At 36.6% G+C, this 27,531-nt stretch overlaps 1 protein-coding gene across 1 annotated transcript; it reads left to right on the top strand.

Moving 5' to 3' along the window:
* Positions 1-515: 515 nt before the first annotated feature.
* On the top strand, positions 516-21,332 carry ZC3H15 (zinc finger CCCH-type containing 15). The gene is made up of 10 exons (XM_079709637.1): positions 516-647; positions 8,627-8,728; positions 12,998-13,109; positions 13,764-13,916; positions 14,366-14,457; positions 15,871-16,053; positions 17,425-17,571; positions 17,733-17,834; positions 18,591-18,714; positions 20,539-21,332. The coding sequence occupies exons 1-10, from the start codon at positions 573-575 to the stop codon at positions 20,727-20,729; spliced, it is 1,281 nt and encodes a 426-aa protein (XP_079565763.1). The 5' UTR covers positions 516-572; the 3' UTR covers positions 20,730-21,332.
* The last annotated feature ends 6,199 nt before the right edge of the window (positions 21,333-27,531 follow it).

Below are 27,531 nucleotides of genomic sequence, written 5' to 3'. Positions count from 1 at the left end.
AGAAGAAGGTAACTGGGTACCCTGAACCTCCAAGCATCCCCGAGTTGCTGCGGCTGCTCGGTGATCACCCAGGCTGTGGATGCTACAGGCGACCACTAATCCAGCAGGCAGAAAAAGCCTCCACCCGAAGCGAAGATGGGCATGAGTCGCACATCCTCAGCGGAACAGAATGCGCAGGGAGAACTCAAGCGCAGTGTGTTCCAACCCGCTCGCCCCAACCATTATGAGGCCTGCCGCAACCAAGAAAATGCTAGGCGCGTAAGTGACATCACGTGTGACACCCGGTCATTTTTCCCACGTCCCGTCCCTGCCCCATCCTGGCCGGCTGCTGCAGAAGCGCACGCGCACCTCCGCTTCCACGCTCCTCCCCTTCCGCGCTCCTCGCTACCCACAATGCTCCGCAGCACTGAACTGTCGCAAAGGCCGCGTTTCGGCGGCGAGTGAGCGACTAGCTTTCCGTGTGGTGCGGCGGCAAAGGCTGCGCGCGTCTCCCTCTTCCTCCTATCGCGGGGCCAGAGTCCCTGAGGGAGTCCAGCTACGCTTAAGTCTGGCCGGTGCCACCTATCTCCGCAATGCCCCCCAAGAAACAGGCTCAGGCCGGGGGCAGCAAAAAGGCGGAGCAGAAAAAGAAGGAGAAGATTATCGAAGTGAGTACCCACCCCCTCCCCCACTCACGCCGCGAGTCCTCAGGAAAGCACTCTCCCGGTTCCCCGCTCCCTGGCTCCTGTTCGCGTCTTCCGGGGCCACGTGCCCTTCCCTTTGGTTCTGTGTGCCCACAGCCCCTTCTCTAGCCCCCCGAAGACGCTCACTGCCTCTCATCGCTGTAGTGACGCCGTTGGCGCCCCCGCACCCAGCCTTTGCTTCTCCGCCCACACGGCAGCCTTCACCGGGTGGCGTGCGAAACGACCCCTACCCCAGTGCCCACACAAGGTTGTGTCCTTCGCTAGTCACCGAAATTGAAGATGTTTTTAGGCTTGTGTTTTTAAAACTACGCTGAACTGCCCCGGACCAGACTGTTTCTGGGAGGCCGACTCATTACGAGCCTTTGTGTTCCTTGTTTCTTTACCCGTCACCTAGGAATAGTGGTTACTTCTTTCAGGGCAACAAATTACTTCTTCGTGGCCTTCTCGATCCATCTCTAAACTGTTTCAAGTTACATAAAGAGAGGAGATTTCTTTTATGTCGTAGCCCACCGTCTTGTACATGGCGCTTGTCACAGATTCTGAGTTACATTAAATCCAATGACATTTTAAGAGCGATTAGGTCTCATGTCACTAGCTGTGTACAGTGCCGTATCTGGATTTGTTATATATTATACATATTCATTTAGTGCACTGAGCCTGTTGCCCTTTAATGGCAGAGGAACGCTGTGGACGTTCTCAGATGTTTTATGTTTGTAGTCCAACGACTGTATCAATGAGTTTCCTTAAGAGAGTGGACCGTATTTGAGATTCCATAAACATATAGTGTAGTCCCCAACAAGATATCTCTTCCCTCAATTCCTGTTATTAATCCTTCTCATAATTAAAGTAAACAGTTCCTCGTGTACGTTAAAAGTAACTGGAAAAGCCATGACCGTTTTTCCTGCATGAGGTATATCTGAATAATTAATGGAGAGCCTTTTGTGGAATAGTTAACTTTTTATTAGAACACGACCAAAATGCGTGTTGCGTGTTTTGATATGAGATATTTATTTATAAATGATTATTTTTAATATTTAATATTTATAGCCTTGAAAAATAGCATTGAAAGCCCCCAGGGTTTCATTGTATAAATCTAATCAGAACTTTGTCAAATTTCACAAAATTTTTAGTCTGCTGGTTGAGTTTAACTAACATGCTTATTTAGAATTCTGGTAGCCTTGGCCAAGTTCCAACACTGAAGCAGAACCTGTATTCTTATTGCCAGTTTGTGCTATTTAGAACTGTCATGAGTAGCATAACCAGAGATTTGAAAACAGAATGATTGTCACCTTCACACCTGTGTCTGTTATACCTTTTTGAACAATCTGGACTCCTGGCACTTAGGTAGATCTCTGGGGTTGGAGATCTGATGGCATTCGGTGCTGTGTAAATAAACCAGAAGCATTTTAGGGGTGACATTTTACCTGTTAACTTCCTTTACTGAGGTTGTATTAACATGTTAGACCATGATGCCAAGTAAAACTCCCATATAGACATGATATTAAATGTTACATGACAATTTATACTTTACGCATTATCAAGTTTTAACTATATATGATTGTTTCTGTTAAATATTTATTTTTGTTTTAAGGAATTGTAAATGAAAGTTACTTATAGTATCCCATCAACTAAAAATGGTAGTTATGTTATGGATTCATTCATCTTGTTACAAGGTTATTTTTAACGTAAAGAGGACTTTAGTTTCATTAATGAAGACTTCACCAAAGAAAATTGCAAAATAGCTGTATTCTTTAGCCAAAAGTATTCTAACAGAATGGTGAAATTAAGCCTTTTTTCCTCACATTTAACATATATGATGAGTGTGGGGTTTTTTTGTTTTTTGTTTTAAGTGGTAGTGTGCTGCATAGATCTTTGCTACCACCAGAGAGGAACGACAATATTGTAAGTTGTAGGTTAAGTTATATCATTTTTTGTGAAACTAGATTTATAGAGAATATTGTGTTATTCATCCTGGTTAGGAAACAGTATATTCCATTTTGTTAAATATCATAAGTGACTTTTTTTTCTTTTTTTATACTTACCTAAAGTCCTAGCATGTCTCAGTGGCTCTTGCAAGGGGTTGAGGAAAGTTACAGCAGGCTTAGCTCCCAACTCCTCAATCAGATTTCATCCAGAACAGCACTTTATCAATTTTTGTATAATTTGCACAATTTTGAATACTAGAAAGGATTTTTATTACCAAAGCCTTTAAAAGTTAAGATGAAGTAAAATATATATTTTTAAGAATTCTACATGTTTTTTAATTTTTTAAGTTTTATATACAACTTCTAAAGGTTACTTTCCATTTATAGTTATTACAAAATATTGACTGTATTCCCCGTGTTGTACAATACATCCTTGAGCCTATATACACCCAATAGTTTGTACCTCCCACTTCTCCACCTGTCTATTCCCCCCCTCCACTGGTATCTAGTAGTTTGTTTTGTGTTATATTCACTACTTTGTTGTGTTTTTTAGAGTCCACATATAAGTGATATCATACAGTGTTTGTCTTTCTCTATCTGACTCATTTAACTTAGTATAATGCCCTCCAAGTCCACCCATGTTGCTGCAGATGGCAAAATTTCATTCTTTTTTATGGCTAAGTAGTATTCCATTGTGTGTGTGTGTGTGTGTGTGTGTGTGTGTGTGTGTGTGTGTGTATGTACCATATCTTCCTTATCCATTCATCTGTTGATGGACACTTAGATTGCTTCCGTATCTTGGCAATTGTAAACAATGCTGCTATGAACATTGGGGTGCATGCATCTTTTCAAATTAGTGTTTTTTTCGGGGGGGGTTGGATATATACCCAGGAGTGGAATTGCTGGGTCATATGGTAGTTCTGTTTTTAGCGATGTAAAATGTTTTCTGCAACAGACTTATAATGAACGTAATTGGAACCTGGTTCATATTGGTTGGTTGTTTATCTCTATGACCATAATATTTGTGGAAAAAAATATTTATGGTCTATATTTTGACCTGTAAAAGGCTAATACTTATTTAAGAGTCTGGTTAATTTTGGAAGGTTTTTATAGGACTATGACCCGAAATTCTAAGTTTACCAAAAATTGACAGTTAAGTAGAACATACGCTTTTTAAGCAGTACTTTTGAAGAGATTTTAAAATAAGTGGTTGCACTACTTGCCTGTCCCGTCTTCTGTACCTCTGTTGCTTCCACTGCCACCACCATAGGCATTCACTATAGAAGAACAACAGCAACACGTAGCTTTTGAGAACTCTAAGTAAAGGAAGTAAAAAGAGGCATGAGATACAGCGTAATTTAATGAAAGAAGCACTGGCTTGGGGCGAGATAGACCTGCATTTGAGTCCCATATTTCACATTAAAATTTCAAATTTCGGACGCTTCCCTGGTGCGGCAGTGGTTAAGAATCCGCCTGCCAATGCAGGGGACACGGGTTCGAGCCCTGGTCCGGGAAGATCCCACATGCCACGGAGTAACTAAGCCCGTGCACCACAACTACTGAGCCTGTGCTTTAGAGCCCGCGACCCACAACTACTGAGCCTGTGTGCCACAACTACTGAAGCCCGCGCACCTAGAGCCCATGCTCTGCAACAAGAGAAGCCACCGCAATGAGAAACCTGTGCACCTCAACAGAGTAGCTCCTGCTCGCCACAACTAGAGAAAGTCCGTGCGCGGCAACAAAGACCCAACACAACCATAAATAAATAAATGAATGAATAAATAAATAAATAAATAAATATATATTTCAAATTCTGTAGTTTTAGGCAAGTTACATGACCTATCTGAACCTCAGTTTCTCATTAACAAAATGGAGCTAATTCCTATATTACAGAGCAGTGGGTTAAATGAGATGACATGTAAAGTACCTGACATATGGTATATGTTCAATTAATGGCAGTTGTTAATTTATTAATATAAAAAGAACTAGTTAGGGGAAATAGGCTGAACTGTACTGTTTATGCAGTGCTTACTTTCTATCACTTGAAATAATTTCCTTATGGTGCCTTCATTTTTTTTCTTTCCGTGTTTAAACTCCCCAAAATTTCATGATTTCATTTGCATTTATAAGTATTTTCTTTCTGAAATGAGTATATCAAAAAGGGTTATGGTTCTGTTAAACATTCACACTGTTGTCTCAAATGGCATGCACTGTTTGCTTTCTTTGGATAAAATTTAATAAACTGAAGTCAGCTTTGGGAAATGGAAGGTTTGTTAATGGAAAGGGGGGGATAATCTGGGTTTAGGGCAAGCAAATAAAGGATGTCCAGCTAAGGCCTTGTAGCGGCAAGGAAGTAGTAATGGAGACCTATAGGGGTAGGATCCAGGTACGTAAAGGGTGGAGAAAGAAATGATTCTCGTCGCCAGTGAGAAACTTCAGCTAAGGTCAGCTGTTGATTACTTGAAGTTGTATTAACCAGCTGCAGAATATCCATTGCATGGATAGACAAAAGTATGCTGGAGTGCATTTGGGGAAGAAACTAATGAGGTAAAACAGTGCTGGCCTTTGTTTATACTCGTGTCCCAAAAGGAGGACTCCAGTTACCTTGCAGTACTATTCATTATTGACCTGCACTCCTGCCCCCTTCCTTTATTCAGACATCTTATTTAAGGAGTGGAGGCTGTCCTGTAAAAGAAGCAGGATTACTGAAGAGTGGAAGGGAGAGAAACTGTCAGTTTTAAGTGAAGTCTGGAGTTCACTGAGTGTTAAGGCTTTTGGAACCTCTGGGAGTCGTCCTTTTCTTAGAATTACTGCCTGTTCTCTAAACTCCTTTGTATTTAATTTCCCAAGTCTGAAACACACACTGTTCCTTCCTTATCACTTAACCTTTGGGACCTTATTAATGTAATGAGGACCACTGTTTCCCTAGTTTTATTTTAACCATGATTTGGGGTCGAGTATAACCTCCAGTCTTCCCATCTCATATCCCCCGACCCTAAATCCAGGTTAATCTTTAGGTAAGGTCTGTCCTGAACTCAAGAAAAAGGGAAAGGAAGCCTTTTGGAAGTATTCCGAATTTCAAACTATCCTATTTTCAAGAGGTACTGTTAGTATCCCAGGTCCACAGTGTAATATTCAGAAAACTTTGTGTACCAACCGACCCAATAACCTAACTAGTTTCTCTGGGAAGTAGCTTTTCATGGTGGAAAGAACAAGGACTTTGCCTGGAGTCGGACATTCCTGGGCCAGACACAGTTCTCAGTGTTTTGGGGAAAGGAAGGAAAAGAAACAAGCCATCTACAAGTGATGAATTTACACAGCTCCTTTAATTCTCTCATTGAGATAAGTACCTTTTTTGCAGTTGAGGAAACAGAAGCAGGTTAAATAGCTTGCCCAAGGTTATTAAGCTGGCAAGTGGCAGAGTCAGGATTCTGGCTCCAGAGTCCTTGATGTTAAACCACTGTGTTCCACCTCTTTGTAGTAACCCTAAGAGGTTAGCGTGAGACCCACTTTACAAATAAGAAAACTGACAAAGAAGATAATTTGCCCAGTTCTGTTGGGATTAGAATTTGGCCAGTCTGACTCCAGAGCTTATACTCTTGAATCATTACCTTGTACAGCCTGCCCCTTATTAGCAATGTTACTTCAAAAGAATTGTTGAAGATATCTGGGTTTCAGTATCCACATTTACAGAATGAGATAATAGTATATCATATGATTGTTAAGAGGATTCAATAAAGTATATATTCAGAAGTTTATGTTTAGTGAATAGTAGGTAAATAAGTGTCCCTTATCTCTGGAAAAAAATAACAATTTCCAAGTTCTAACCTAATTAGAGACTTCCAAGACACAACTCATTCATTCTCTTTAGACTGGTTAATTATGTGCTAAAGCAGTGTAATTAAACCTGAAAACCTTTTTCTCCTGGAATCTGGAGCTTATACACCTCTACCAGAAGCTGTTGTCATGAGTACTTTCTTCTCTAGCTGGCCACATCCCCTTAGAGGACTTTTTTCTTTCCTAAGTCTTCATATGTCAGTATCTACCTTGCTGTTTGGCCTTGTTTATTCACGGTTTGCTTCTCCTCTGTATGAGGGGCATGAGTTGAACCCCAGAAACGCTGTTCTCTGATGAGACATATGTAGACGGTGTTGCACTTTTGAACCTCAGCATACGAAGATTGATAGTGGATGGATGAGCTGGTTAACTGGCTTAGCAGAGCAGAGCACTTGGGCCTGAGGGCCCACCTAGGAGTGTGCGATTGAGAAGCAAGTGGGTTTGCTCTGCAGAAGTCTGCAAAAGCTCGACAGTGGGAGGTACTAGGTAATGCAGAAGGCGAGTGACTGAAAACTGGGTGTTAAAAGTATAGAAGTAGCTGATAGCTCTTATCTATTCCCCTCGCAAGAAAGGGGGTGGAGGGGATAAATCAGGAGGCCTCTGTGCTTCTGTAACTAGGCACAAAGGATGTGGGGAGCATGGTTAAAATGTGAGCCTGAAAAGGGCCACTAAGGAGTCTGTGTAGTAAACTAAGAGACACCTTCTCCCACCTGCTCTTTTCTCCAGTCCTTTAGCCAGGGTTATTGCTCTCCTAGCTAGAAGATTCTTCTCCAGAGAAACAGAAAAGACAGGAAAAAAGACTTCAGATACCAGTGTTTGGTGGTTTCCTGACAGCCTTTTCACCCGTTTACCTTAGAGTGAAGCTCACTCAGTCTAGCATCTTGTGTTAGTTTCTTAGGGCTGCCATAGCAAATTACCACAAACCAGGTGATTTGAAACAAATTTATTCTTTCACAGATGTGGAGGCGAGAAATCTGAAATCAGGTGCAGGCAGGGCAGTGCTCCCTGTGAAGACTCTAGGGAAGAATCTTTTCTTGCCTTTTCCTGGTTTCTGGTCACTTCTGGCAGTCCTTGGCATTCCTTGGCTGGTAGCTGTATCACTCTAATCTCTGCCTCTTTCTTCACGTTGCCTTCTCTATGTGTGTGTCCTTTCCTTTTCTTATAGAGATACCAGTCATTGGATTTAGGGCCCACTGTAATCCAGTGTGACTTCATCTTAATTTATTACAGCTACAAAGACCTATTTCCAAATAAAGTCCCATTCTGAGGTCGGGGTAGACATGAATTTGGGGGGGAGGACCCTGTTCAACCCACTGTAGCCCCCAAACACACACACAGTTGTGCAGTGCTTTCTAAATGTTTTTGTGCTGTATACTTACTAAATATGAATAAGTAGTCAAAGACCACTGTTAGTGCCTTGCACATAATGAGCATTCCATAAGTGATAGCTGCTATTGTATTAATAACTTGCCCAAATTACTATTTAATAATATTCCAAATTTAGATTGTTACTTTTTAGTTAGGAATACTTCAATTTTAATATTTCCTTTTTAGCAACAGCTAGTAGTGTATATACTTTAGTAGTTTGGTTTCTATAAATTTGTTTTGAGAGGATAGCTCTTATTACCCAAAAAAACCAATCCAGAACTTAATGTATCTTCTTATGTAGTATTCCCTAAAATGTGTTCAGTAGTGCATAATCCCTCAGGATACTCTGAGAAAAATGTTTTCTGAGGTAAAATAAGATTTGGGATTGCTGCCTACTGTATCTCCTCTGGTAAAGGCTCTCACATATCTTGTTCTTGAGAATTAAAAACCCTGTTAAATAAGCATTTTCCTAAACTTATTTGACTGTTGAACTAATTATCCTAGTGTAACAACTCTGCACATCCTGTAATACTGATATTCTAAAAACACAATTGAGAAAAAGCATTATAGGCTAACAGGCTTATTGACGATAGTTATAAGTATGTATTGAATCCTAAAGAATCCTGGGTGATGTTTTGAGGTCATATGTTGCCTAGATTTGTCGTTGTAGTGTTTTGCATGTCTGTGTATAGCATAAAGAAAGAATAATTTCTTACCAATGTGTAAATGAAAGAATGATTTTTAGACATGACAAGAAATAGATAAGAAATTAATATAAATTGCTAAGATATCTCAATAATTTTTCTCATTTAGGACAAAACTTTTGGTCTAAAGAATAAGAAAGGAGCAAAGCAACAGAAGTTTATCAAGGCTGTCACTCATCAAGTTAAATTTGGTCAACAAAATCCACGTCAGGTAAATAACTTAAATTTCTTCATTTTCTTCATATGGATGTAGTACAGCATCGTTGCAGATAAAAATGTTTGATATTGTAATTATGTTTCAAAATGGAATCCTACTCTATAAACTTTCCTGCATCTTGCCTTTGTTACTCAGCAATACCTTTTAGATATTCCTCCAAACCATTTTGATATAGTTCTCATTTATTCTAATGGCTGCATACTGTGATGCGGATGTACAGTATCCATCCATTTCACTATAAGTAATCATTTTGTTTCCAGCTTTCTGACATTAAGAACAATTGTACAAGAAATATCCTTATACATGTGTTTTTACATGCATTTGTGCTTTTATTTCTGTAGCATAAATTGTCTGGTGACACATTTCTAAATAAAGGGAAATGGATTTCTAACTTTTAATAATTTGCCTGATCATTCTCCATAGAAATTGTAATACTTCAGATTTTCATTTGCAGTACGTGAGTTATAGGTACTAAAGCTCTTTTTAATGTTTTCCAATCTGATTATGTATAAAGTGATACCTCATTTTTACTTTCTTTCCCTTACTCCTAGTGAGTTTGAGTACCTTTTCATAAGCTTGTTGGCTATTTTGGTTTGTACTTCTCTGACTTGTCTATTCAAATCCTTTGCTTTTTTGGTTATTTGTCTTTTTATTGTCAGTTTATGAGAGACATCTTCTGTCTACATTATAGATAATTTGTGATGTTTCTGTTACATTTTGTTGTACAACAGTTTTTAGTTTTTGTATTGTCAGATATGTCTAGTTTTTCTTTTATATGGCTAAAAGGTCTCCCCTGCCACGAGATTATGTGAGTTTTTCCTCGATTTTTTTCTAATTATTTTATTTGCACAGTCTGTAGTTTTATCATCTAAATTTATTTTGTATGATATTAAGTTTATTTCTTTTCAAATGAATAACCACTTATACCAGCATCGTTCATCTCACTGAATTGAAATACCCATATTGACATATATTAAAGTCTCATATATGTTCAGATCTATTTCTGGATTCTCTTTTCTGTTTATTGTCTTTCCCTAAACGAGTATCACATTGATTTTGATTATAGTGACCTAGTAACATTCTGTTAGCTATTAAGTCAAGTCCTTCCCCCCCAAGATGTTACTCCTTTTCGGTTTTTCCTGGCTGTTCTTAGGCGTTTATTTTTCCATATGAATTTTGAAATTATTTTATCATTTATCAGTTTTACCATTTTATCATTCAAAAAAATTTAGCTCCATTTTCTTCAAATCTCTGTATTCTCAATTCTTCATTTTATGTAGATCTTTCACTTTATTGAGTTTAGGATTTTATAGACATGGACCTTTATTTTTAAAAGTACTTTTTTCACCACCCTATCTCCTTTTCCTCAACTTTTGGAAACACTTTTTTTTCCATCTGAAAATATCAGAATATATATTTGTGAGATGGTTAACCTCTATCACTGATGCTGTCTGCAAATCAGTGCCTCCAACACTTTTTTTTCTCTTACACAGTTTGACTCTAAAGCCAAAAGCTTGATCTTCCACACTGCTGACTTAATAGCTTGGTTTCATAAAAATGCATGCTCAGGCCTTGGAATCAGAGCAGCTTGAGTATGCATCCCCCTATCTTATTTGTTACATGATCTTAAATTATTTAGTGACACTGGTCTTTAATTTGTAGTATAGTGTAAGGGCAGTTACCCCTGTAGGGTTTCTGTGGTTTAACCAAAAGAGAAGATAATGTAAATCATCTGACATAATATAAGAATTCATTTCAAACATGTTCCCCCTCCCCCTGTTTTTTCTTCTAGTGGGAAGTATATTGACTGGTATTCAAATTTTATAGACCTGAGAAAGCCATAAAATGTGTTGCGGTTGTTAGGCTTGATAGTACATTTAGTAATATATTTTTGATAATTTCTTGGGTACCTGACCTTTTATCTGTGAACCTGAGGTATCTAACTACTGTACTTAACATTGGAAATGAGCAGCAGTCTTGCTGTTGGAGCCAAGCAGGAGATGCCTCACCCTAAACCCTGTGATGCCGAGGATGACCCTACTCTGTGTCTCCTCCAGATGTACCTCTCCCCACACCAGCTCAGGGCCTGCAAAGGTCAGTTACCCCAAGTCCATCTTAGGGTATACTACACTGCCAATATGCCTGAAGTAGTCAAAGGGAGGATATGTGCTAGGAGTGTGGACAGAGCCTTGATCCATTCCATGTTCTCCTCTGCACCTTCTTTCTCCCTGCACAAATGTGGTGGGATGAAACTCAGGGTGGGAAGAGGAGGAGCCAGGGGTTGACTCTCAGTTTACTGCCATGCTCCAGTGTGGAACTCCATGGAACCTAAGCGTTTTAAATTTGAAACTGTCCTTCCAGGTCACAAGGTATGTTTGTCAAGTAGGGGTACAAACCATACTTGGTACAAACCATACTTTATTTAACATTAGTTTGATTTCTAATTTATAAATATTTACAAAAATGATTTGTAGGCATCCACTGAACTCTTGCTTGGGGTCCCACAAATGTCTGAGATGGGCCTAATGAGCAAAGAATACTTTTTATTAAAAATAAAGTAACTTAAATTTTTTCTTTTTAGAAAACTTTTCCCATTTTTCTGTTTAAACACATCCGACCCACATGGTCAAAGTCAGGATTTAGAATGCCTTTAACCCTATTATAGTATTTGGCCAATCTTTCCCTAAAATTTCCTCTTCCTTTAATACATCTTTGTCCTGGATTTCTGTTTCTTTCATGTTTCTTTGTTCCTTTAACGGGCTTTTTAGGTTCTGTTGGCTTGTTTAATATTGGTATTCTTCAGGGAACTGTTCTCTGCTCTTACCACTTTTTTATGCTGTCCTTGCGTAATCTCATACACACCCAAAGTTTACTTATTTGTAAGCAGCTATTTCTAAAATCTTTATCTCAAAGCAGACGTTCTCTCCGGGAATCAAGATCCATGTCCAGCTGCCTTCTAAATAGCTCCACCTAGATGCCCTGTAAGCATCTCATACTCAGTATGTCTAAAACTGAGCTCATCCCCACCTCCTGCCCTGAAACCTGTTCCTCCTATATTCCCTGTCTTGTTTAACAGCACTAACCATGCAAATGATAATCCTAGATTCCTCCCTCTCCCTTATACTTCATGTCCAGTCACTTAGTCTTAACAGTTCTACCTCCTTAAGAGCTCTCCTTCCCCTTTACTCCATCCTTGCTACTAATGCCTATTTAAATTAAAACTCTTGTGCTTTCTTGCATACAGCGATTTCATTAGCCTCCTAATTTTCATTGCCTTCATTCTTGGGCTCCTTCTAGTCTACCCTTCACAAAGTTTGATCTTTATAAAATACAATCTGATTGTATCACTGGCTTACTTTAAAATCTTGAGTCTTATCCTGTCACCTGTTGATACACTCCAAATTTCTCATTGATGTCTCTCATACCTTTTTCATATCTTTGCACTGACTGGCACTCTCTGCATTTCTTGCCCATCAAAATAATTCATCCGTAAAGTATTAGCTCAGTCTAATTTTCTTAGGCATATTGGCATTCTTTGTTCCCAGAGCACCATGTATTATATTGTAGTTGTTGACATGTCTGTCTTCCCACTAGATTCCGAGCTTCTTTAAATAAGCATCTTTGTCTTTTCATCTTTGTATTCCCTGTCATCTAACATAGGACCTGACATATAAATGTTTGGATGAATCCTCTAATCATATTAGGTAGGTAAATTGTGTGCCTGGAATTATGTCATATGTCATGTTTGTTTTGTTTGATCTCCCCCATTGACCTAGCCCAGTGTTTTTCCACAAGGGTACTTATAGGTATTTGGGTTGTACAATTCTTTATTGTGTGGGACTGTGCATTTTAGGATGTTTGTATCTCTAATCTTCAAAATGCACCTACTTGTTTCTGGGTTGTTGTCACAGAAGAAATTCCCAGGTGAGAACCATTTGCTAAAAATGCTGGGCATGTAGCATATGCTTAATAAATACTATTGCTATAAGCTTTTGAATATGCTTTTAACTTGGCATGGTACCATTTATAGGTTTTTTTTTATAAAAGTCAGCTGCTACAGAATTTAGCGATTTCATTTAATAGTTTAACCACACCATTTAATATAATACTGGAAGGCCATTGTAACACTGATATTAAGAAGTAAGAACTATATACATGTAATATGCAGTTGTCTTTATGTCAGTGATATTGTATATTACTATATAGTAAAAACAATTCATTATATGAAATCAAATTTACATTTTATACCTGGGAATATTATAGGTAGCGCAAAGTGAAGCTGAAAAGAAGTTGAAGAAGGATGACAAGAAGAAAGAATTGCAAGAGCTAAATGAGTTGTTCAAACCTGTAGTTGCTGCTCAAAAAATAAGTAAAGGTAAACTTTAAATTTCAGAAACGTTATTTTTATCAAATGTAATTCATATTTTAACACTCTTAATATGTTTTCTGCAGATTATAAGCCAGTTGTGTATGCTATGAAAATAATACTCCCTTTGTCAAAATTATCTTTGTCAATGACTTTCTTATGGTTCCTTTATACATGTGCATAGCTGTGTCATATAACTGTAAGTCCAGCCATTAGCCCCTCACTTAAAGGAAAATTAAGGATTTGGGGCAGTCTACTAGTTGATTTATAATATCCAATCTTTGGTAGTGGACAAAGCAAACCTATGGTTGTAAAAACTGTAAATCCCAAACTGTTGGCAGTATACCTGCATTTATATTTCTCTTTTGCCTCCTGCCTCATTGACTCCAACTAGACAAGTGACGATAGAATAACCTATGTGTTTGCTTGGTTTCCCACCTCTGCTCTCTTTCTTTTGGGTAAGAAAAAAGGAAACAAAAATAGATATCAAATGCTATAGAAAGAGCTTAGAAGAAATGTCTTACTGTTCACTTACATATGGCATTTCCTCTCACACCAGTAATAGAAAATAACGAGTTAACCAAATTAATTATATCTCAAATAGAAGCTCTACTTTGTGAACTGGCAGATTATAGTACAAATACCATATGCTGTTTGACATAGGTGCAGATCCCAAATCTGTGGTATGTGCATTCTTCAAGCAAGGACAGTGTACTAAAGGAGATAAGTGTAAGTTCTCTCATGACTTGACTCTGGAGAGAAAATGTGAAAAGCGAAGTGTTTACATTGATGCAAGAGATGAAGAGCTTGAAAAAGGTATTTTTTTTAAAGATATTCTCTTAAAAGTAAATGTATATTACTTTTGGTTTGTTTTCACTAAGATATTTAATAGCTTGAAGACTATTTCAGTCTTAGTAGGACTGTGTTTGTCCTAAAGAATAGTTGTTTGTTGTTGTTTTTCATAAAATCTGAATTTACCATATTATGCCCTTTGATTAAGTAAATGAAGATGTTTAAAAACCAGTGGATTATTTTGTATTTGTCTCTTACCCTTTCTTCCAGTACTACTTTCTCATTTGCCTAAAGTACTTAGATTTTAGTGAATAATCTCACAACAGTGTTATTCCTACCTTTGGTGTTTTAAAGGAAATGTGTTTGGTCATGAGTCTTAAAATAGAGCTTTCCTGTGTAAGGATATACGCAATGTGTTTTGAGGACAGTAGATAAAATTACAGTATTTAGTCTCCATATCTCTTTTTATTTAGATACTATGGATAATTGGGATGAGAAAAAACTGGAAGAAGTAGTGAACAAGAAGCACGGTGAGGCGGAAAAGAAAAAACCAAAAACTCAAATAGTATGTCCTTTTCTTGAATTGAGTTGCTGTGGTATTTATCATTAGGGAGAATTAAGTGGCAAGGTATTTGCTGCTGTTTTCTACTGGATTATTCTTTAAGTTATTTCCTCTTTTCATAAAGATTAGGCGAATCAAGCTTTGTTTTTTGGAATTTACAGGTGTAAGTTATACAAAATTTGTTTCTTGTTTAAAAGTGACTTGAAAACCATGTGACTGAAGTCCTTCAAATGCCGTTTTCTGAGGTGGTTTTACTTTCTCAAACATGTAGAATTCTTTATTTTTTTGTGCAAAATTAATGGAGATAGAACTATTAAATTAACCTGCTTAATTCATAACATATTCTGTTTTAATGGTAGGGAGACATTAATAAATCACAAGGGTGAAAATATTGTTGCATATGAATTGCAAAATGAATTTTTGGTAGATAATGGTTCTAGTATTCTAGGAAATGTACTTTTAAAAATTGGTGCCTTGGGCTTCCCTGGTGGTGCAGTGGTTGAGAGTCTGCCTGCCGATGCAGGGGACACGGGTTCGTGCCCCGGTCCGGGAAGATCCCACATGCTGTGGAGTGGCTGGGCCCGTGAGCCATGGCCGCTGAGCCTGCACGTCCGGAGCCTGTGCTCCGCAACGGGAGAAGCCACAACAGTGAGAGGCCCGCATACTGCAAAAAAAAAAAAAAAAAAATTGGTGCCTTATTATTTCTCAGACCCTACATTCATGTCCACATATTTATTCTGCAGTATAGTTACCATGGAAAACCTTGCCATGTTAGAAAAATTCTAAATATTGTTTTTACTTACTTCTGTTGTATTTTTTCAGGAAAAAAATGATGCTTATTAGCTAATTTTTCCTTCTTGTTTGTAAAACGTGTTTACCTAAGGCTTCAGTACAGTTGCCATCTTGCACCCATTCATGTTTTAAAGGTTTACTATCCTTTGTGTTTCTTTTGTGCCTTGCTCCTTTCTTAGATGTAAGAAATTGCCTATAATTTCAGGTAATTCAAATAGTGTTAGTATCTTTACTGCATGTGATTAGTTTTTAGGAAAGATCAAATCAAAACAAAGTTATTGGTTTTATTTTTTTGTAACTATTTTTATTTTCTCATATTTGAAAACCAGACTTTTGGATTACATTTACAAAGCCTAAATGGCAGCAAATCCTTTTTGTATAATTCAGTTTAGAGCAATGTCAAAAATAGAAATTTTATACAGATCCTCTCTGAAGGGAATTTACCATTGTATTATGTATTTTAAGATTAATTTATATTTACATTTCTGCACGCAAGGTGCTCTGTACATAAGTGGTTAGCCTAAAAAAGATGTGAATTGAGTGTACTTGTTCCATATACCTAAGCATTTACCTTGGAAATGGACCACACTGAGCCACTGCTTGTGAATAATATTGTCTCTATAGGTTTGCAAGCACTTCCTTGAAGCTATTGAAAACAACAAATATGGCTGGTTTTGGGTATGCCCTGGAGGGGGTGATATTTGCATGTACCGTCATGCACTTCCTCCTGGGTTCGTCTTGAAAAAAGATAAAAAGAAAGAAGAGAAAGAAGATGAAATTTCATTAGAAGATCTAATTGAAAGAGAGGTAACTAGTATCTTTTTCCTATCATAAAACACTAAAGCAGTATTTATTGTGAAATTCTAATATTTACCACTTGGGGGCAATAGCATGTTGTTATGAAAAGGAAAGAAATATGAATTTTTCACGAAGCTGCCTTACTTTTTATTTGATTATTCTTGTATGTCTAAAATGTAAGCCTAGCCATAATCATTAGCCAAGCATGACATTAATTTTAGGATTATGAAATAATTTTTTAAGTACTAGCTGCTGGCTTATCAAATAAACTGTTTCCATAAGATTGATATACTGGTATATGAGTTTGTGAAAATGCTTAGTCAGTATTCAGAGTGATTGAACTTGATGTTTTAGATATTTTCCTTGGTGTCTTTATTTTTTTGCCATTTTACTAATTATTTAGTAGTTTTTAACATGTGTGGAAGCAGACAACTCCACTACAGTTTTTCAACTATATGTTTTATCATCATTCCTGGACTCAGAGACTCTTCAGCTGCTCACCTCTGGCTCAGCACAAGAGTTTTATTCTTGAGCTAGTAGATAGGGTTACTGAGTTAGCAGATGAGGCTCCTGGCCTTGGCATGAAAAATGTTGAGACTATTGGAAATACTAGACTTAGGGTTGTATGCTTCAAACTGTATCCATTTTGCCTTGTCTTGGGTAATCTAAATGTGTTGTGTGCATGTCTAATGTTGAGATTATATACATTTGTTCTTAAAAGGACATACTGTTTGGTGTCTCACATAGGCAATATACTGTGATAGAAAATGTAGACTTTGGAGTCAGATATATTTGAGATTACTATTTGTATCCTGGTTCTGCCACATATTAGCTAATAACCTTTGGTAAATTTTCCATCACCCTCTGTTTGCTTATTTGTGGAGATGGATGTGTTAGCATATGTGTATGAAATATTTAACATTGAATACCTGGCAGATGTTCAGCAAGTATTATTTTTCTGTATATTTATTATTTGATTATTGGCCCTGAGGAAAGCAGATGGTGCCTTTTGCTTAGTTTTCTTCTCATCTCTTGAGGATCACAAATGAAACTTGGATATTGTCATGGTGCTTTTCGTATTTATTGTTTTCAGCAATTGACTTATTTTAAAACTATTTCTCGTGACAAGTTTTACTCATCTTCAATTTTGAAAAGACATCTAGCTCAGGATAATATATTTTATAATGTTTAGAAGTGTTTGTATCTCTGGACATGCATTTTGCTCCTTGCCATGTAAAGTGAAAATAAATCAGTTTATTCTAAATTTAATGTCTTCATAACAGTCATAGGCAAGGGCTTAATTGAAGTAAGAGAAAACTGTTAGATCATAGTATTATAGATGACTTTAGGGGGAGAAAACTAACTTTTTTATCTTTGCAGCGTTCTGCCCTAGGTCCAAATGTTACCAAAATCACTCTAGAATCTTTTCTTGCGTGGAAGAAAAGAAAAAGACAAGAAAAGATTGATAAACTTGAGCAAGATATGGAAAGAAGGAAAGCAGACTTCAAAGCAGGGAAAGCATTAGTGGTATGTCCCAAACTCACCCAGATTCTCTATTCTTTCTTTCATTTTATAATTTCTGTATTATGCAAGGTTTTATCCTTACTTAATTATGTGTATGTCTGAAATCAGTGACCAAGAAATGTTTGAATTTTGTCCTGAGTTGATATATGTGTGTATTTGAATAGATCAGTGGTCGTGAGGTGTTTGAATTTCGTCCTGAACTGGTTGATGATGATGATGAGGAAGCAGATGATACCCGTTATACCCAGGGAACAGGTGGTGATGAGGTAAGAGGAAGCTTTGTCCCCTCATCTTCTCATGTTGATTGAGAGAAACAGTAGAGAGTGACAGTAGAGCAGTATAGTTAGGAGTACCAACCTTGGGGCCTTGGTTCACATCCTGACTCTAACCTGGGAAATTAGTTACACGCTAGGCCTCCACCCCCATCTGTAATACGGACATAATGATAATCCCTACATCACAGAGTACTTGTGAGAATTAAATGAGTTTATAAGTTTATGTGTATTTACAGTTCTTTATAGAACTTAGGGCAGTGCCTAATATATAGTTAAATGCTTATGTGTATTAGCTGTAAAATATGTTTTGTTCTCCCTCTAAAAGAAAAAAGGTTTTTGTTTAATATTTTATACTAAAAAAATAAATCATGAAACAGACACTAAAAAGTACAGAGAAGGGAGTAGGAGACAGCAGCAGAATTACTTGGTGATACAGAGACTTAGTATTAGCAAACAGCTTTTCATTTTTCATATGGTTATCATAAAATTCTGACTTCTGCCTTTGAGTTGAAAGATGGAAATAATACGTAAAAATATGATGTCAGAGGAAGAAGCTTCAAGTATGGCATTGCTATTCTTTTTTCAAGAAGTTTAGAAAAAGAAGTGAATTTTGGCAATAGTCATTTGTTTTCATTTGGCATTATTAATAATTTTATTTAATGAAGATAAATGTCAGAGGTAAAAGGGCAAGTAATTTATGAAAACTATTCTTATTAGTAACACTTTCTTTTCTATGTGTTTTTAAAGGTTGATGATTCAGTGAGCATAAATGACATAGATTTAAGCCTGTACATCCCAAGAGATGTAGATGAGACAGGTATTACTGTAGCCAGTCTTGAAAGATTCAGCACATATACTTCAGAAAAGGATGGTAAGTATGCTGACTTCTGTGTAATTCTGAGAATTCAGAAGCTGTCTAAAGGGGCTTAGGCCAGGCTTGGCAAACTTAGATGCCTGCAGGTATCAGACTGGTAACATATAAACATGTGATTTGGCCGTATATAAAAATAGTAAACAGTGAAGGCTGTGGAAATGGGTGGCTGGTTGGATATTGAAGCCATTAACAAACTAGAAGGGGACAAAATGAGTTTGAAGATGTAGCTAATGAGTTCAGTTCAGTACCTCATGAGTATGAGATATTTTGGTTATCAAAAGTGGTGTTGTCTAGGATACTGTGTAGACATTACCAGGAGGAAAAGGTTTGAAAGTTATCTGCATTGGTAGCTGAGAGTGAATGAACACACCCAGGCACAATACATATGACGAAAACATTCTAGAACAGACTGCAGAAGATATCAATGTTTTAGAGTAGTCAAAAGAGGAAAAGCTTGGGAAAGACACTGAGAAGGACAGAGAAAAATTAAGAAGAATTTCAGGAAGATTAAGTAGGATGAGAATTAGAAATAATTCCTTAATTGTGATTAGGGAAGGAGTTGTAGGAATAGGGTACACAGTTTTCATTGGGACTGCAGTGGTATGAGGAATGAGGAGAAAAAAATGACTACAGATCACTCACTCTTAAGAACTTTGAGGGGGAGACATGGTCATGAGAAAGGCCTTTTAGGATATGGGAAATCTAAATATATCTGTTGGCCAGAGAAAAAGGATCTGGGAAAGAATGAAAAATTTAAAATGAAACAATATCAGGTAGAGAAGCAAGATCTGGAAGTACAAATAATGAGTTCAGTTAAGAGTGAGAATGGAGGAGAGGCTGGCTAGGTGTATTTGGAAATAAGGATTGCTGATACAATTTATATCTAATTGTGCCTTGAGTGAGGATTTGAAGAAAAAAGTAAAAGTTTGGCATGGTTGCTGTGAGAGAAAAAAGTAGACTACTGATCAAGGCAAAAGTTGAGGGAAAAAAAGCTAAACGTTTTTACAATAAAGGAATAAAAGTTATAACTTGGAAAACTGGCCTGTTCTCCTGAGATTTGAGAATGCTGTCAGACTATTGTCTTAATGCCAATCTGCAGACTGATTTGCTCCTTTGAGAAGTAGGGCTTTGGTGACAATCGGCACAATTGCAAGTACCTCAGAGGTTATAATTCCCAAGAATTTGTCATCAGAGATGTTTGAAATAACTTTAAATTAGGCTATTAAAAATTCTATGTGTTCAATATTGACGTCATTGAACGAGAAAAGGCAGCATTTTTGTTTTCTCAGTCATATAATTATAGGCTGAAAGGAAAAGTAGCTCCATAGCCCCAGGGTTTTGTTTTTTTTTCCCACAGTTTGATGACAAGATGAAATATTTCTGCATTCACACTCATTTACAGCATTACAACTAGTGTGACTTAACTACTATTTGTAAAACCAAAAGCTAAGTAGCTGCTTATATCATAAATGTTTTTTTTTTATTCCATAATCATTTATTCAAACAAAATATGTGGAAGTTGACTGTTTAAAAACCTAGTTGTTGGGTCATGTAGAGAACACAAGGTTGTGTAAGATAAATCTTGCCCTCAAATGTATGAACCGTTAAGCAGTCAGATGTCTACAGTGAAAGACATATTTTATAGTAGGTATAGATAATTGATACAAATAAGCTCAGAAAAAGAGCAGTTCTTGTTGGAGTAATCTTAGGGAAGGCTTTCATGGAAAAAGGAAAAGAAGTATATCAGCCTGTGACTGTCCGTTGCTAATGGACTAGTGTTTTCTTTTTCTAGGCCTTACTGATTTCAGTTTTTATTTTTAGAAAACAAATTAAGTGAAGCTTCCGGAGGTAGGGCTGAAAATGGTGAAAGAAGTGATTTGGAAGAGGACAACGAAGGGGAGGGACAGGAAAATGGAGTCATCGATGCTGTTCCTGTTGATGAAAATCTTTTTACTGGGGAAGATTTGGATGAACTAGAAGAAGAATTAAACACACTTGATTTAGAAGAATGACACCAAAGAAGTCAGTGAAAAAATTAAGCCAGCTCAGCATGAGTTGAAATTGACTACATTAATTTTTTTCCACCTAGAATTCTTCAACAGGATGTTTGTTTCCCATGCTGATTCTGGAGGGCTTACTCTCCAAAAAAGGAATATTCTCCCTACATCTTGTCTTCTGACTTTGGCTACATCTCATAGTAAGTTCAGAGTAGTTCATGATAAATTGAAAATATAATGGTCATTGCAGAAAATGATTGATTGTTTTAACTGTCCACTCAAGTAGGAAGTGTAACTGCTTTTCCAGCTTTTGATTTTCACTGGGCATGCGTTATTACAAGGACAGCATAAATTTAAATTACCCTTCATTTAATGCAGTTTTTAATGAGTGATTTTATTTCCTTTGTATTTATATGTTTAAAAGACTGCCTGAGATATGAGCCTGTACTTCATAAAGGAAACTGCATATGCAGATTCAGTATTGTATATCTTTGGACAATTAGATGGACATTTAAAATGAAACTTCACTAATCTGCCAGGATCAGCTGCAGTGCCGTGTGTTAGACTGTTTTAAACTATTCCTTTTCTTTTTTGCCAATGAAGTTGTAAATAAAGACTGTGATACATTAAAATCCAAGTATGGGCCTTTTTTTTTTTTAAGGTTTTTCTGTGAAAGTTTTCTTACCATTTCTAGCTTGAGAATTTTAACTAAATATGTGTTAGAGTTAACTATCACAGAAGGCACAGACACCTAAAGGGGTCTCTTAATACTGATTATAGGACTGTGTAGAGTGCTGATAGCCCTACTATGAGCTTAGTAACACCAATACTTAGCCTCAGAAAGAGACCATAGGTGATGTTATATGAAAGCGTAATTACTGAATTGAGGATCATCAACCTAATTATCACCTACAGTTGAACCAAATACTACTAAAGCATCATTGTGGAGATCCATGGTGTTATAATAGTACCTGATAAAGTTTGATTACTCTGAGAGAGTGTAAACAAATCCACAAGAAAACTGGGCTGGGGACCTTTGACATTGAGATCCCCTGAAAAATTAGGGTGATACATTTAAAATGGACATAATTTGCCAGTAACATATTTAATACTAGTTATACCTTTTTATCATCTTTATGTAAGTATATTTTCAAATATTAATACAGTGCTTCTTTTGTTATTTGCAAATATAAATGGATTTTAAGATAATAGCACTAAAAGGTCAGATGACCTGGGCCCTAATTAATTTCTGCCTCAGATAAATTATATGATTTTTAAATCTCTGAACCTTAGTTTCTTCATCTGCATAGAAAAGTTAAAGTGCTTCTGAATTGTAAAACCTAAGAAAACATGACTGTAAATCTTGTCAAGTGATAACATCAAAGTTGGTAAAGAAATTGAGTTCCTGGCTGTTCAGTACCGTACCATAATTGACATTTCTAAAATGTAGAATATCATGAGCCAAGGTTCCCATGTGCAGTGGGAGTATACTTAAATACTTTCTACGAAAGATTTGTTTCATTCTTTTTATTAAAAAGTTTTAAATGTTACTTATGCTTTATTTAATAATGAAACATTTTCAGTTTAAAGTATTACTACCTTACAGTAAGCATGTGATTTTGAAAACCAAATTTTCTTCAATCAGTGAGTTAAAAGGAAAATGCTACATTGTGGAAGTAATTTTTGAAACCCACAATTCTTTAAATTTTGGACATCCTTCATCTAGCCCATAAGTGTCTTTCATTAAAAAAACAATATATGCTCAGAGAACGCAAAACATTTAAATCTGAAAAAATCAAAATGCAAAATTAAATTTGCTTCTAAAGTAACATATACAGGCATACCTCAGAGATATTGAGGGTTTGATTCAGACCACCAGAGTACAGCGAAGTATTGCAATAAAGCAAGTACACGAATTTTTTTGATTTCCTGGTGCATATAAAAGTTATATTTACACTATACTGAAGTCTATTAAGTGTGCAATAGCATTATGTCCAAAAAACAATGTACATTCCTTAATTTAAAGCTATAGCTAAAAAATGCTAACTGTCATCTCAGCCTTCAGGACATCATTGCATTAATATCAAAGATCACCTATCACATATCACTAAAACATATTATAATAATGGTAAAGTTTGCAATGTTGCAAGAATTACCAAGGTGTGACACAGAGACACAAAGTCAGCAAATGCTGTTGGAAAATGGCACCGATAGACTTGCTCAGCGAAGTACAATAAAATACGGATATCGCAGTTTTAACAAAGATCTGTGGCATCCCTGCATCAAGCAAGTATATCAGCGCCATTTTTCCAAGAGTGTTATTTTAAAATTAATGCTGTTTTTTAATGTTTGTTTTTTTAGATGTAATACTATTGCATACTTAATAGACTATAGTATAAACTTAACTTTTATATGTATTGGGAAGCCAGAAAATTTGTGTGACTCACTTTATTGCAATATGCACTTTACTGTGGTAGTCTGGAACTGAACCTGCAATATCTCCTAGGTATGCCTAATATTGTTTACAGTGCAGTTACCCTGTCTTAGTACAATAAATCTGAAATTGGCGCTTGTTTTTCAAACTCATTTACACATAACTTTAGGGTTTTTTTACACATTGCTCTTTTATATAATTTCCATTGTAAACATAGTAGGTCTCTGTAATCTAATTTTAATTATGTGATGACTTAGCTTCATTTTTAAAGATTTATTATTTAGAAATTTAGAAACTTACAATGTAAGCCTTCTACAGGAGGAGAACTATGGCTTTGCACCTATTTCCATATAATTTGTAAATGAGATCATTTTCCAAAACATAAGAACTTTTTATTTTCTCGTTAACATCTAGGAGATTACATCACCCCTACACTCTTATCCTGTACTCAATAACAGTTACAGCCTATAATGATCCCTTGTTTGCCAAAATATTTCTAATGCAAAATAATTAAATTATGAATTTTAATTTATTTTTGCACAAACGATTCCATAATATTGTAGGCCCACCATGGATGGACTGATACCAAATTGTGTAATTGTTGTACCATATATATATATATATATATATTTTTTTTTTTTTTTTTTTTTTTGCGGTACATGGGCCTCTCACTGCTGTGGCCTCTCCCGTTGCGGAGCACAGGCTCCAGACGCGCAGGCTCAGCGGCCATGGCTCACAGGCCCAGCCGCTCCGCGGCATGTGGGATCCTCCCGGACCGGGGCACGAACCCGTGTCCCCTGCATAGGCAGGCGGACTCTCAACCACTGCGCCACCAGGGAAGCCCCCATATATTTTTAATATTTGAATTTTAGTCCATTCTGATCATTAAGTGATTTAGAATGTGATAAAAATGAAGCTGCAGGATCACACATTTAGGTATAGCAGATCATTAAGAAAGCATTGCATCCATCCTCAGGTTTTAACACACAAAGTACACAGAGGGAGTTTGTGACAGAAGTTAATACAGATAATTAATAGTATTACTGAATGAGTTCCATTCGTATTCTGGGTATTGAACTTCGTATAAAGAACTTTCAGGATCACAAGCTGCAGGCTACTCCTCACTCTATATATTAAGTTCAGGTCTGTGATTCTGATACATATACTATTATATTAAAGCTTCCAGGTATTAAAACACTGTTCGCACCATATGAACTCATATGAATGTATCACAAGGAATACCTTATGAGAGGTAAGTGGACTACCAAAGTCTTGTGTTTTGGGTTTTTGTCTTTTTTCTGGTGCATATCCCATTGGTAATAGCAGTGTTTTCTTAATAAAGATAATACCTTGTTTCTCAATAAAAACTACAAAGATAGAAATTAGTAGAAGCCCACAGCATTTTAACTTTAAACTAGAATTTAGCAACATCCACAGAATTTCATGACATCTTCAGAAATAAACCTGAATGGCATTAGTACAAAATGTATTTCCAAATACTCCCCTCCCCACCCATTTTAATGTTGTATGTTTACCCTTTCACTGTTCATTGCTTTCTGTTTATAGGCAAAGAAGAAAGAATTAGCTTTTATTCATTCAATTAACAGGTATTTCTGTTATTATTATTCTCTCTCAAACTGTCAAGTGGTTTTTTTCTCCAGCCTTAAGTAGTTTCCTAACATGCATGGGCTAGTCAGTAGTACTCAGTTGAAGACAAAAGAGGGACCCTTTGTGTGTCTCCAGAGTTCTCTTTGTGTGTGGTTCTCATCCCTGGCACTTTGCCTTGCAAATTCTAGCTGCCTTGGCTTCCCTGGACTCCATCTCCTCCTGGGTTTCCCCTTCCTATCCTTTGGCTAGAAACTCCAGGCAGTAAGCTTGGAAAAATCATGGGGGTCACTTTTGTTTCCCATCTCTTAGAAATCATTGCCTATTGTCCGATATTTATATCTTGAAAACAATTGTTTATATATTACATCTGATTTTTTAATTGTTTCAAGCGGGAGGTAAATCTGATTCATTGCATCATCTTGGCCAGAAGTAGAAGTAAAATCTGAATTTAGATTTTCACCACTTTTTGATACAGGAAATATTTAAATGAAACCTGATTAATTTTCTCTACAAAATCTGCTAAGAATGTGGGTGTTCACAAAGTACCAAACCCCTAGTTAATTCTTCACCACATTTCCTATGTTTACCTGGGTAACTTATGTTTTTAGTCAGTACTACTCATAAAAATCTACTTGACAGAAATAGCTTTGGTATTATTAAGAATGTTCATATTCCCCCAAAAATCTGGTTTTCCAGATTCTTTTTTAATGATTAAGTATTGGAATAGAAATTTGCTATATGTGAATATAGTATAAAGTATTAAAATCTCATGAAAGCAACTCAGGTGTAATATAAATAAATGTCAAGAACTTCAAGGGAAAGAACTTCAGGCGTCTACTGAGTGTCTGAGAAAATGATCTTTTTTACAGAGTTCTTTGAATTCACTGTTGAAGAGATATATCAGTATTTAAAATGATTCTGTGAAACAAAGAAGATTCCCCCAAATTACTGCTCTTTCTTTCTCAAGGCTTTTTATGTAAAACCCACAATAACTATAGAACTTTATAGAAGCTGAAATATTTAGTGGATGACCTTCTCAGAGAAGATACAAATATATCTTTATGTCTTGTTTTCATTTCCATGTATTTAAATTAAAAGCTATTGCTTTAAATTGGATCTTTTGGTTCCAGAAGTATCGGAGTAGAAATTCTCTATATGTGAATATAGTATAAAGAAATACATATTTCTTGGTTCAAGAAATATTTGGATACACTTGACCACTTTTGTTTTCTTGGTTCATTTACTTGCTCATATATTGATGATGAAGACTGAAGTTAACAGCACCCTAAAAATGGGGAAAACATTTGAAGTGATAATAACCTGTTTAAGATTTTAACTTTAAAACTTAGGCTCTAGAAATTCAGGGAACATAGAGGATAACAGTTTATTTTACCTCAACCTCTGTACATATCATCCACATAACTATTTAGCCATGTAATCATCCTGGGATGCTCAGCATCTGCACAGGCTATTTACTAAACATACTGCCAAAAACGGGTCACAGAATTGTTTTTTTTTTTGGCTGCATTGGGTCTTGCTGCACACGGGCTTCTTCTAGTTGCAGCGAGCAGGGGCTACTCTTCATTGTGGTGCGCGGTCTTCTCATTGTGGTGACATCTCTTGTTGCGGAGCATGGGCCCTAGGAACACGGGCTTCAGTAGTTGTGGCATACGGGCTCAGTAGTTGTGACTCGCGGGCTCTAGAGCGCAGGCTCAGTAGTTGTGGTGCACGGGCTTAGTTGCTCCATGGCATGTGGGATCTTCCCGGATTGGGGCTCGAACCCTTGTCCCCTGCATTGGCAGGCAGATTCTTAACCCCTGCACCACCAGGGAAGTCCCTCACAGAATTCTTTTAATGACATGAATATTGCAGTCCATTTTCAAAAAACAAAGATGAAACCATTTATAATGTCAAACAGCGTATTGTCTAGAGAAATTCTAGCCAGTCATTTAGTGACTGTTTACAACTTATTACTGAATGTGCTTTACCGTCAGGAGCAAGCTTCCCGTGGTGATCATATTAAAAATTATCAGTTTTACATTTGAAAGGCCCAATGCCAACCTGGAAAAATTGGTTGCACTGTTGAGTAATAAATTGCATATTGCAGATTCCCATATTGCCTGAATTCATTTCACAATATTGGCAAAGAATCTGAATTTTTAACTGGATACATACATGTTTCTCTTCCAAGCAGGTATTAAAAACACATTGTCTACTTTTCAGGGAATCATAGAGTTGCTGCACTATGTTTTTCTGACAGTAGTTTAAGGTTTGAAATGTATTGAAATTGCTTGAAAAGATTCATTATCCTGCTCTATTTCTCCTCCATAAATTTAATATAACTCCAGTGCACTGTACCATTTGTTTTTAGATATATGGAGAAATACGTGGTCTACTTTAAAACTGTTTTCCCTCGAAAAATGAGTTTTGTTAAATGATGGAAAAGATAGTTAAATAATTGCAAAGTCACTATTTTCAGTTAGACTTGTAGTAAATGATGTATATTATTGATACTTATTGAAACATCAAAGTTTTTTAAAAGGAGACAAGCTTAAAAAGCATGCCAGTACTCCTGCTGTTTAACTCCAACCTTCTAGACAGTTAAATAGAGTTTTGCATTTGAAGTATTTTCATATGGCTTTGTTTTAAGGGCAAAAGAATATGAATTTGCCTTTCAAAATGTAAAAATTTTAAATGTACCTTTTTTCTCACTTGTCAAAGCAGCCTTGAAATTAAACTGAAATGCCCTTTTATATGCTTTTATCAGTGCCATAT

The sequence above is a fragment of the Hyperoodon ampullatus genome (genome assembly GCF_949752795.1).
Source record: "Hyperoodon ampullatus genome assembly, chromosome: 8".
NCBI classification, from domain to species: domain Eukaryota; kingdom Metazoa; phylum Chordata; class Mammalia; order Artiodactyla; family Ziphiidae; genus Hyperoodon; species Hyperoodon ampullatus.
Note: the sequence above shows the minus strand (reverse complement) of the source record. Positions and strands in the feature narration are given on the sequence as shown.